General features: G+C 47.8%; 1 protein-coding gene across 1 annotated transcript; it reads right to left on the reverse strand.

The window, feature by feature from the left end:
* Positions 1–1267: 1267 nt before the first annotated feature.
* LOC147973954 (hydrophobic seed protein-like) lies at positions 1268–1672 on the reverse strand. Its single transcript, XM_087524850.1, has one exon. The coding sequence runs from the start codon at positions 1670–1672 to the stop codon at positions 1268–1270; it is 405 nt and encodes a 134-aa protein (XP_087380976.1).
* Between the last annotated feature and the right edge of the window lie 11825 nt (positions 1673–13497).

A 13497-nucleotide genomic window follows, 5' to 3' on the forward strand; every position in this document is an offset into this window, starting at 1 on the left:
CAAGCAGACGCATGGGTAGTGTGGTAGAGGTCTATCAAGGCCTGGTCAGTGTCAGGAGGGGGTTTACTAGGGCGGCGTCAGTCTCCAGCAGCAGACAAGGAGGGCAGGATTGTGAAAATACGGAGGCTCCAGGTGTGGTTCGGGGCGTTGGAGACCGTAGTGGCGAAAGTCTGGACTCCCCAAGAGCTCCCTCGATTTGGGGCCGGTCTATGGGATTTCGGACACCCGGACCGACCAGTTATAATTTGGTGGTCCATGGTCGGTCCTAAAAGTATCCGGACATTGTGAGCGTTTTGGTGTCCGCGTTGAAGATGCCCTTATGAGTAGATCAAGCATCTTCTCAAAGAGAGCCATGAAACCAAGTTTCAAAGAAAACTTTGTGGAAACCATATTTGGAAGTTTCGAAAAATGTGAAGAAAAAAAGGGCATGTTAAGAGGGTGATGTTCTATTGCCATGCGAAGTTCGAAGTTCAAACACATTACCATTTATGAGCTATAAAAAGAACACATTCAGCTATTAGTCGAGATGTTTGCTGTTTGGCAATATTCAATGTTGATTTTGTTTTTTCCATACCTCATAAACTGCAATGTGTTTGAACTTGGGAATTTCACATGCTAATAGAACATCACACTATTAATATTGCTTGGTTCTTTAAGAATTTTTTTGAGACTTTAAAACATTGTTTCCGCATGGTTTTATCGGTTTCCACCGAAACTTTGTTTTCATGTGATACTCTATCCTTCTTCAAAAGAAAAAGAAAGGGTAGAAGCTGCCACGCATGCACAGCCTGGAGATACAAGCACATTGTTAGACAACTTCAACATACTTTTATTCCACGTACATATGCATGCACATATCTACTCCCTCCGGTCCTTTTTAGTTCGCATATAAGATTTGTCTGAAGTCAAGCCTTATAAAGTTTGACCAACTTTATAAAGAAAAATGCCAACATTCACAATGTGAAATCAATATCAGTAGATGCATCATGACTTAAGTTTTCATATTGTATAACTTTAACATGATATATGTTGATATTTTTTCATATAAATATGGTCAGACTTTATGAAGTTTGACTTCAGAAAATTCTCATATGCAAAGTAAAAAGGACCGGAGGGAGTATGCACGGATTAATTTCAACAACACAACACGGCACACTTATACGATTACCTAGTGAACAATGTTGCATGCATGCCTGCAGGAAACATGGACGAGACTGAGATATAAGATGAACTGGAACGCAAACTAGCAAAGAGCAGAGGTGATCATTCAGCGCCGGCAGGTGTAGTTGGATTCGCATGGAATCTTGCACTGGTTCAGGAGGGCGACGACGTCGACGTGGAGCAGCCCGTGGAGGACGACCACGTCACAGAGGCACGCCGCAGCGTCCAGGCCGGCCAACTCGCCCAGCAGCTGGCAGCACGGTTCATACGGCGACACGCCGAGGCTGACAATCGGCACGCTCAGCAGGCTCAAGCACACGCCCAGATCCGGGCACGAGCCACCGCTGGTTGATGGTGGTGGTGGTGACGGCGGCGGTGGGGGCGGCTGGCATGACGGAGGCGGTGGCGACGGCGGTGGGGTCTGGCAGTTGTTTCCGCCGCAACCGCGCACGGTGGAGACCGTCAGTGCCATGGCAAGGAGCAGGAGCACGAGCTTGGACGACGGCGCCATTGCGAGAGCTTTGATGGAGGGGAAGCTAGTGAGATGTGTATGTGATTGTGCTGCTGTATGTCTTTGGGTTGTTGTGGGGTGTTATTTATAGCCGGATTGTACATGATGCAAGAGGGTGTGTTACGATCGAATTTGACTCTAGCCAACTTAAACCACAAAGCTTGTACGTGTACCCTCATGGATCGATGCTCTGACCCTAGGTACCTTTTTTACAATAGGCGACGCTGCTTAAGTACAGGTGCCCTCATGGCCGGCACTAGCTCTCATTATTGTGAACGTACAGTATAGGCATGCACGTGCACAGCGAGCGATAAGCTAAAGCTGGCCAAGTCAACTATATGTTCCATAGCATAGCTTTGGCTCCTCTCCTCATACGTGGCACAAAATTGGTAGTTGCCTTCCCCCAGATCGGATTCTAACAATCCGGGACTAGCTACTGTATACGTGATTTGGTATGATTTGATTTCGATTTTCCTTGATCGATGCACACAGGTGGACTAATTTGGTAGGTACCCCTGTACAGTTTCCTCCAAGATCTTTACACTCCCCTCAACCTCCATGAACCCGCTAGTGGAGCTCCGCCAACCAAATCCGCATAGAAAGCCCTCGACGACAGTTGTGAGGAAGACTTGGTGATCTTCAGGCTAAATACATGGTTTTCTTTGATGTACTGAAGTATTCTTTGATGTACCGAAGTACAATTGATCGGCTTCGTCGCTCCATCCGTCACCTGGTCGTTGGTTGACACCAACCAAACTTCCAAGGCTTTGCGAGTCACCCTTTTCTCTGATTTATCTCGTGCCATCAGATCAACTATGAGAAGGCCAAGGACATCTTTTCCTCTACTCCGTGTAGCGATGGCGGAGGATATAAAAATACAAAGCATATTAAATTTGCACAAAGTATAAATTGTAACTTTTATAGGTCATCATACTAATTAGACAACTGACTTCTATAGATAACTTCTAGAAGTAGCTAGCTTCAGTGATCGATCAGCGGACACTTGATTTACTGATAGCATCACCGTAGTAGACTTAGCATGGCATGCTCGAACTAGTGTTTGTTTCTATCATCGTCCTAGGACGGCGGCAACTCAAAGGTGAGAGGTGAGAGTAGGGTAGGGCGGTAACCCCCATAGAAGTTCCATCGGCATTTGGACGGCAAGGGAGCAACCGGGAGATCTACTTCCTCGTCCCATCGTAGAAAACCTCCGTTGGATGTCAATGAGCCTTGTCTCGTTGTGTAATACGCCAGCGCATGCGTAGCACAACATCCCGTCATCATCAATCCAGCATGACCATGGTCTGCTGAACACAAAGCCTGATCGTCCCGGTGCTATGTGAAAGCTGTAGCGCAGATCCCAGATTGGCTGCTCGTCGTTGTTGTCGTCCGGCGGCGACATGACCCAGAAGTGGTGGCCTCAGCATCAGGGCGTTTACAGCCGGCCCCTAAGCTCAAAGACACCCACCGGCCAGGGGCGGACCTAGAACAAAAACGTCCCGGGGTCCATGTGTACGCCATAAATGATGGATTCTAAACAATAATATACACAAAAGTAACCCACTAAATAGCTTAAAATGTCCAATAATAAAATAATAATTATCAAAATAAAGTGTTCCCCTGAAATTCATGTTGATTGTGTAAAATTAAACAATAAAACATAAGATCTCCAAACAACAGGAACAAATATGATCAGGCAACATGAATTCCCTCATAATTCGCTGGTTATTATGTTATCACAAGTGCACAAGGAGTTGCACTATTTGTGTTTGTAGGCAGAGACAACAAATAACGCTTGCTGATTGAAATGTATGGTTGTGAAGTTAAACTTACTTGACATTGTGTCTTAATGCTGCCGCGCAGTCGACAAATAATCCAACGTTCCAAATGGATGTGAATCACTAAGGAAAATTTATCAAATCACAGAATCCATATCTCTGTTGTAATACCCTTGAATTTGAAGACACCAGTCATACAATCTAGGTAAAGAATTAGAGAAAATTGGGATATGTACATATGTTTCGGACAAATTGGCGACCTTACCGAGAGCAATGCTCTTTCCTTTGATTATTTAGCAATCCGCAGCCGCCAGTGGATGAGCGCAGGGGATAGGGGCTGATGAGTGGCAATTGATCAGGGGCAGCACTACGCGCCGGTGCGCCGGCCCAAATTTGGGCCGGTCTGCACGCAGCCGTACGATCCAGCGTGCAGCAGCCGCTTGATGCTCCACATCATCATCTTCTTCCTCTCGTCCTTGCATACGAAAAAGAGAACGCGGAGCCAGCACAAGCGTTCATGGCGCCCCGCTCGTCGCAGGAACCAAAAAAAGGCGCCGTCCATGGCGCCCCACTCACGACGGCAGGGCTGCCCGTCGTCTTCGGCGACGGTGCTCGCTGAAGAACCTCCCCTCGTCGTCGATTTTAGTTGGAGATCCCGTCGATGACCCCCTGGTCGAAACTTCCCCCTCGACTGATTGCAACTCCGGTCGTTGATGCTCCACGGTTGCAGCGCTACGGTGCGCCGCCCGCCGGCCCTCGCCGTCGACGAGCGAGTTTCTGCCAACAACGGCCATAGGTCACATCGTGAATGGCATGTAGCAAAAAAAAACGGTCATAGCAAAAGAGAAGGCGGTTGCAGCAAAAGATCATCGCCGTCGCCGTTCATCGCCAAATGCAGTAGGAAACAGAGTAGCGCTCGCCATGGTTGCAGCTCTAACACCGGCCGGTTCCAGCCCGCGGTGACCACACTTTGCCGCAGGTCGGGGTGCCAAGCAACAAAAAACTATCATTTGTGTTAGAATAAATCCGAGGCATACTGTTGATCATCCAAGGACCAAGCAATCACACGAGCACGACACCGAGATTTGTTAACGAGGTTTACCGGTATGGCTACATCCCCGGGGCTTGACTATGGGCGCTCCTCCCATGACACCGCTACAATACCGCACCCGGTCGCCCTGGACACCGGCACATGCCGCCGGCTTCCCCTGCGTTCCGGTGCTATTATGTTGGCATAGGTTATATCGTGTTTCTACCCCCGCTATATATGAGAGGCCTAGGATACAAGTGTCATATTAGGACACAACTCCACATTCTATGTAAACACAATACAACTCCTAGTCCAACTGTAACCTATCTTGTACACTATATTCGACACAACTCTAACAAACTCCACCTTCGCTAATATTCTCCATCACTTTGAATTCGTCAATGCGTCAAACTTCCATGTACATTGGACCTGAGCTTATCCCATGAGTACCGCTGCTACTCCAAAGACTCCATATGACTCCACCTGCAACTTGTAGTCCCTTCTTTTCTTGACCACTGTCAACACTCAAGCAAAATTAAGTTCCTTGTTACTCTTGTTTGTGCTCCCAACTTCCAGAGTATCAGTCCAACGGCATCACACACTGATCACTGACCTGCGTGAAAGTGAACAACTCACATATTGGATGTCACACATAAGAGTTACCTGAACTCAACATCATCGCTCCTTTCTTGACCGTCTGTCTGAAACTTGAAGGAATTTCACCGTTGCTTGTAGTCATCCTGAGTCAAATTCGCAGTTGTCTCACCACATGTATGACCACCAGAGCCCTGGCCCGTCTCCATGTCCGTGCATACCGCACGCCTCGCCGCTATTACCGCGTAGAGCCTCCGCTGTCCCGGTCGAGTCTCAAGGGTCGCAAACCCACACCACTCAACATCCACTGTAGAGTACCACCGATCATCACCGACCGATGACGAGTTTCATGCTTCCATCAGACCACTGGGCTCCAGTCCAAACTGCATGTCACTCGCTTTTCTCAGCTGAATAGGCTTTGACTCTCTGTCGACTTACGCCGTAGCCCCTCAATCCAGCTCCACCTTCAACATGACTCCATGGCAGATAATCAGTCCACCACTCGCGTCCCGTCGACTCCAAGCTCACATGCGTACGCCATCTTAAATCAACCACACGCCATAGTCTTGTCGAAGCCACACAAGCCTCGGGCCTGCGCCACGTGTTTTCACGCCCAGAAGTCGGTCACCATCAACATCACGCTCCTATATCATCAGCGCCAATTCCACCACCGTCTTCTGTATCAACCGACTCACGTCGATCTGTCAGACTATCTAGTCCGACTAAGCCGAACTTATTCGGCTGTATGACACGCTCGAGGCTCCCAAATCATCTTCCGCGAATTTCCATCCATCACACTTAATTCCATCTTAGCTGGCATGACTTCCTGCAACACCCTCAAGCATCCCTGTAGTGCCAACAAATCTTCCACCATTGTCTGCCATAAACCAAGGTTTTCAGTTCCGTGAACTTCTCCACCCCAAATCTGACATCCGTTGACGCCATGGTTCTTCGTATAGCTGACCGTGTGAAAAATTATCTGAGCTCTCCTCATATGATGTCCAAGTACACAAGCAAAACCTGACGTGGTACACCCTCATGTACTAATAGCAAAATCCAAAACAAGGATTCCTTTTGATCTTCACGTGATTGCTCTTCTTTGGCTCAAACCCCGACGCTGGCTATGCTTTGTCCTGCCTTTTGATGGATAAGTATCAATGAATTTACTTGTTGCCGATTCGATCTGCCTATGTCCGTGTCCTAGGTGGACTCGGTCCTCTATGTTTCCAAAGCAAATCTCAGATGTGTGTACGTACGCCTCGCACGCACACGGCCTCGGCCACAGCCCCGCCGCGCCCGTCATGGGCCTGGCTCGCTAGCGACCAGCGCATGCGTTGCGCCTGCTGCTCACACGCATTATGCCGCCGCCGAGTCGATGTTCCATATGCGCCGCCTCAAACGCTCGCCCAATTGATCGACAATCGCCGCACGTTTCGCCTACTGCGGCCAAGCAACACGCCTCTCTCTGATTGGCTTTTTTGAGAAGGTCACAACCGTCGAGCACATCTGCTTCTTAGATCGCTCCTCGCAGAACTATCAACGACGTCTCGCCGCTTTTCTTCCGCTCCAACTGCAATCAATCCTGCAGATCTCCAACGATGCCTGCCATCTCCTCTAGATCAACAATCCACAGCCTTCGAATAACCTAGCTCATAATAGCATTTGTTAGAATAAATCCGAGGCATACTGTTGATCATCCAAGGACCAAGCAATCACATGAGCACGACACCGAGATTTGTTAACGAGGTTCACCGGTATGGCTACATCCCCGGGGCTTGACTATGGGCGCTCCTCCCCATGACACCACTACAATACCGCACCCGGTCGCCCTGGACACCGGCACATGCCGCCGGCTTCCCCTGCGTTCCGGTGCTATTATGTTGGCATAGGTTACATCGTGTGTCTACCCCCGCTATATATGAGAGGCCTAGGATACAAGTGTCCTATTAGGACACAACTCCACATTTTATATAAACACAATACAACTCCTAGTTCAACTGTAACCTATCTTGTGCACTATATTCGACACAACTCTAACAATTTGTCGGTTGAAGCAAAAAATTATTAGTTTCCAGCAAAAACTAAAGCTGGTTCTAGCAAAACAAAGTCAGCAGGAAAAGCTCCCAGTGGGCGATTGTAGCAAAAAAATAACTGGTTCCAGCAAAAACACAGACTGGTTCCAACGAAAAAAAGTTGCCGTCGATGGCGAGGGCGCGTCGGTTCCAGCACATCGCATGTCAAGCAGCAAAATTACTGATGCCGATTCCAACTCTGGGCTTCCCCGATTGCAGCAAAAGGGCATTGTGGTTCCAGCATCTGGCAAACCGGTTGTAGCACCCCGCATGGTCACCACTAGCAGATGCGGACTTCCAGGATTTTCCTCCATGGTTCCAGCATCTGGAAGCCACGGTTCCAGCATTTGTAACCGCGGTTTGTAGCACCACGGAGCTGCACGGCGCAGTCGCCGTCGATGCAGCCCACCGTCGACGCGGCGCAGCCACCATGGAAACTCATCTCGCTCTCTTTTGCAGCAAAAAACGGTAAGGATGGAGGGGCAAGGGGGTTGGGTGAGCGGCCATGGCTAGTAGCAGCGGCCGGTGCTGAATCTCATGGAGGGGGATTTCTCTCGCTAGAGAAAGAGAAATAGAGATGGAGGGGATGGGAGTGACGGGAGGAAGAGGATAAGGGAGGGAGGTGGAAGAAGAAGATAAGACAGAGAGGGAGAGAAAAAAACTGGGCGTGCAGTGCGGAACGTACGATTGTGGTGGGATCGAATCGCTGCGCGTGAGGGCCGGCCGAAGTTTCGGCCGACGCACCATCTGCAAGCGTTTTCCATTGATCAGGGGGTGAGGGGCGGCGGCGCGACGGTAGGAGGCAAGCAGGCACCAACCGAACTGGCGCAGGATCCAATCGATCGCTATCTTGTTTTCTTTGCTCCCTCAAGATGATCGATAGCCGGATGGGCCTTCAACTAGATGGACCGTGCCTGAGCTCGATCCAACTAAGTCCAACGGGTGTCCAGATTTATTTTTTACCCTGTCCAAGCCTCAAATACGAAGTAGTATACATGTAAGCGCAATTTCTACCCGGTGTCCTGTGACACCGGCTGTGTGAACGTAGGTCCGCCCCTGCCACCGGTGGGCTATCGAAGTGATCATACTCGTAATCCGGGAGACCGTATGTGCGGCATGACTCCGTAGCCGCGTGGATTGCCAGTATTTTTCTAGGAATCTCGTATCTAGGCCAACCGTTGGTCACCACGTACAGCTTGCCATCCATCGACACCGGTGACGAGATTTTCGTCGGGTGACACGGGGAGAGGAACGAGTGGTGGCGCCACCCGGCGGCGTCGCCTAGGGTGTGCATGTCCACCTCCACGCGCTGCTAGGAGGAAAGAGAGTGCGTCAATCGCCGAAAGAGCTTGTACTCCTTGGTGGGAGGGCTGAAACCCAAGGCGAACTGGTGCATTATATGAGCCCTTGGGGTGACCATCAGCGGGGTTCATTGCCATATTAAGGGGGTTATGTGCATTTTCTAAGCATTAATGGACATAATTCAAGTTCAAACAATCGGTGCATGAAAGGGTGCATAAGAACAGCTTGAAAAACCATGCTCGTGTCATTTAGTAAATTCTTATGCCTTTTAAGGGAGGGACACATATTTCAATGAAATGTGTGGCAATAGTCAACCACAAATGTTTGTTTATTGGGTTTTCAACTATAGAAAAACTGAAACAAATGCTTGAAAAGCATGACGCCTGGCATGGTGTGCCATGGTATGACCTCACCATGCACTGGTAAAAATTAGAAGGTTTGACTAATGTTGTCATGCACGACCTTCATAAATCGAACCATCACCAAAGAAATTCCACGCTTTCGAGAGGAAAATCACCAATATTAAAGGGGAATCCAAATTTTCTTCGTTCTTTGCCCTGGACGAACATACACCCTGCAAGTCACCGTGTTCAAATTTGGTATTTTTTCGGGCTCATTTACCATATTTAGGGGATTATGTGTATTTTCTAGGCAATTAGCACATATAAATCCAATCCAGCTACAGGTGCACGGGTGTGATGTGAGGGACGTGGATTGCCGTTCGATCGCGGCGCATCCTACAGTGCACACGCGCGATCCGCGTGACTGGGGTTCCGGCCAAACATAACGCAACACACAATAGGCTCAGCGCACACTGTTTCCGAAAGCGACGGAGATGAACCATGTGCGATAATGAACGAGCAAAATTTTAAGGGAAGCCAAATTTCTGTTGCGGTTTGTCGTTGAGCTCTTGAATACCACCGCACTGTACGGCTTCCCGGCCCCTCCATCCCAGAGCTCTCTCCAGGCGTCGTCCATGGCACCGCGACGCACAATAACTGGTAAGGAGGCGATGGCATCCCGCCGCACCGCGTTCCTCTCCGCCCGCGACCGCACACATGGTAATGAAGCGATGGCATCTCGCCGCGCCGAGTTCATCGCCGCCGGCGGCCAGACATTTACATGGGCGGACTTTGAGACTGCCATGGCCGAATGGGTGGTGGATCTAGAGGCGGCCAAAGCCGCACAGAAGAAGCGGAAAAGGCAGAAAGCAATCAAAAAAAGAGTGTCCCGCTGCCGCAAGAAAAAAGAGGTTGCACGCCGTGGTGAGGAGAGCTTGGCGGAGATCGAAGCACAGTGGGCTGCCGCCTACAAGGCCGGGAAGGAGAACGCCGGCGTCTGGCCAGCATGGCCTGATGACAGCATGTGAGAAGTAGTTTAAGTTTGTAGTCTTATGGCAAATTACCAGTAGTAATTTAAGTTTGTAGTGTTAATGTACAATGTCGGTAAGAGCATCCTTTGAGGGCTTTGAGTGTTGATTAGCATGTGTGCCCATGTGCATTTTTTGCGTTAATCATTAGAAGATCACCAAACACACGGTTTCTATGTCGTACTCGTTTGTGTTTTTTGCGTTAATGATCCATAGGTGAGTTAACTGTGTGATGTTTCCTAATAAATCAGGCGTACTATTGACCAAAAAAAATCAAGTAAATGTGTAATTTTTTTGGAGTCGGGATCTGCCAACTTTATTTTTTCTCGCACACGAGTATTTTACGCGCTTCGTCTGCGTTGTGTATTCCGCCGCCCAAGTTTCAAGTTTCGCAGCGAAATTTTCATTAGGCACGCGATTTCAGAATTTATTCCTCCAACCACATCCCCATCCTTAGTATTCCCCCCCCCCCTCGCGCCTTCCCCTACTGGCATCTGAAACCACCGCCGCCGCAACCACAGCTTCAACCACATCTACATTATGCTCGCATCCAGTCAAGCAAATGATGATTACAACCGTCAGATGATGGCGGTTAGTTTTGCCCTCTTAAAACCAAGCTAAATTTTTGCACTTTCATTCCTTCTGACCTTCTAGTTTGCTTGTTTAACTAACATCTAGGCTATGTTGGCGTCTTGGAGTAACCGCACGGATCCACCACAAATGGGACCCCCACCACCACCTGCGGGAGAACCCCCACACATGCCCACGTTCGATGAATGGGTGGCACTAGGCAGTGATAGTCCGGTTAGTACATTTGCCTAACTACTGACAAACTAGTTCTCGTTCATTCAACACTATCATATCATATTTACCGTTAGAATCTTCTCTCAAACATGTAGGGGACCGGTGGCTCGACTCCTGCTGCGTCGACCCCAGTCACTCCGATCTTCCAGAGTGATGGTGGTCGCGGTGGCGGTTTTGGCGGAGGTGGTCTTAGCGGTGGTGGTCTTGGTGGTGGTGCTTTTGGCGGAGGTGGTCTTGGTGGTGGTGGTTTTGGCGGAGGTGGTCTTGTTTGATGTCATGATGATTCCGTGCATGTGGCCGTCATGCCATGCCTTTCATGTTGCTACTTTTATTATGTTCCATGTCTTGCACTAGTTTTATGTTCATGAACTTCCGCCGGTGATGATCTTTAGATGATGATGATGAACTTGAGTATGTTTAGATGATAAACTGTCCTATTTCTGCATAATTCTATATTATTCTGCTTTGAAATGCTGTCAAATGAATTGAAAAAGAGAAAAGAGAGAAAAAACTATGCCTACGGCAAAGCCGTCGGCATATATAAGCCCAGGAGATACCAGGACACGCCACGTGGCAGAGATATGCCGACGGCAAAGCTGTCGGCATAGTTTTCGGTCTATGCCTACGGCAAATATCTCTGCTGCCAGGAGAAACCAGGGGCCGACACGTGGCAGAACTATGCCTACGGCAAAGCCGTCGGCATAGATTCCGTCTATGCCTACCTGCCACCAGGAGGCACCACGGGGTGCCACGTGGCAGAGGTATGCCGACGGCTTGCTTGGCATACCTCTGCCACGTGCCATTCCACGAATCGCCCGCGCTTTTGACGGTGCAATCTATGCCGACGGCCAAGCCGTCGGCATACCTCTGCCACGTGCCATACCACGATTCGCCCGCGCTTTTGACGGCGCCGTCCGTTGCCGTCAGACGGAAAACAATGCCGACGGCTATACTATGCTGACGGCTGACGCCGGGCCGTCGACATAGGCGCCTATGCCGAGGGCTATACTACGCCGATGGTCTGACAAGACTACGCTGACGTTATCTACGCCGACGGGTCTATGCCGACGGCAGCCGTAGGCATAGATCTATGCCGACGGCAGCCGTAGGCATAGATCTATGCCGACGGCATAGGACCTATGCCGACAGCCTTGGGCCGTAGGCATAGTCCACGAGTCCGGTAGTGAGTGTTTCGCCTTCTTAGTGGACAGTGCGCAACAAGGGTGTCAGTCAATTTTTTCATGTAAATGTTCACCCTCTAGTTCTCCATCCATTCACTTTTGCATATTCTCTACGTCTTGCAGGAAGTGTCTCCTAATGTGTGTTCTCAACTTGTGCAAATAGCTACTGGATGGCATCCCCAAAGTTGTTGCATGAACATCGTCAGGATGGCTATCCGGGCCAAGGTAGGCATGCAAATGATTAATTTCTCACTATTTTAGGTGTAGGACAATTCGAAAATGTGACTGCTATGAAAGAGGAATGAGGCCATCATGAACTCTAACTCCACTAGCATGAAGAACGAATACAACACATTTTTGGTGAGCACTTGAGCTTCTCACTTGGAATGTAGATGCTAATTGTAGTGTCGTGTAGTCAGATTAGTTGTATGTAGTGTACGCAACAAATTCTGAAGATTCGCTCTTCTTTTCTTTGCTAAGCCAAAGATTTGCAGATTAGCACAGTAATTAATCCCTTCACTAGGCTGTGATATACAGGTTACGCTAAGAGTTACATATATGTATGTATATCACTTATTCTTGAGCGGAATTTTTTTTTCAAGTAGTGTAGAATAGTGTTCAGTGTTAATTAGTTGGGTATATACCACAACCAAAATAACTCAATTCACTTGCCCAGATATAAAATAACTCAAGTCTTCCTCGAATTATGCAAGAAATATACCAATTAATATTTACTTAAAATAGTTTGTGTTTCTCACATAAGGACTATATAAGAATTTCCATTAAGTCGTGTCTAAGCTACGGGTAAAGTATGCATTTTTATCTGCTTGGACATGAATTCATATGCAATTATCCTTTGTGCTAGTTCATTTATATGTACTGACTTATAAATGATTTATGGTTTTGTAGAATTGATGGTGCATCGTAACAGAAGCATCACAAGGCATTGTAATCATTGACAAAGAATGATATGCACTAAAATACAAGGGCTTATAATGTTATCCCATGGCCGAAGATTATGAAGAAAAAAAAGTCACTTTTGTAGTTAGACATGAACGACTACAATGCTTGTCTAGAGAGTGTTTTTCGTTCATAATTTTTAATGGTATTTTTAACTTCGGCATTGTATCATGTTCAACATATGTGGTTTTGATTAATGAAAACAGGTTGTGATAAATTGACTGTTCAAATTATTTTGTTTCTTAATTGGTGTGGTTGATAATCGTCAAAAGTTACACGTAACATAAAATAATATCTTTAAAAGTTAAGATTGGTTGTTACAGGCAAGAAAAATGGTGAGATGGATGGCCATTGACAATATAAAGTGGTAATTATTAATATTTTAATAACCATGAAATGTTCTAAACGATGGGATAAGTGGTCGCGCGCTAGTACACGAATTGTTGTCGTTATTTCCTCACCATTAACGACAACACATTGTCCCACTCGTTATAAAATAACGACGGGAAAATGTGGTCGTTATACTTTTAACGACGGAGCCTACTACGACCAAAAAGATGTGGTCGTTAATGACTTTCAACGACCGCATTCTCACTTTTAACGACCACATCTCCCTTGTATTAGACAAATAAATCAAACCACTTTATGTCATGCTTGTCAAGTAGGACGTTATATACGTTTGCCTTTTCCTTCTTCTACTACTCGTACCACTCGACCATTCGAGTTAGTGCATTG

Source organism: Triticum urartu, chromosome 5A (assembly GCF_056163025.1).
Source record: "Triticum urartu cultivar PI428250 chromosome 5A, HENAU_Tu73, whole genome shotgun sequence".
NCBI lineage: Eukaryota > Viridiplantae > Streptophyta > Magnoliopsida > Poales > Poaceae > Triticum > Triticum urartu.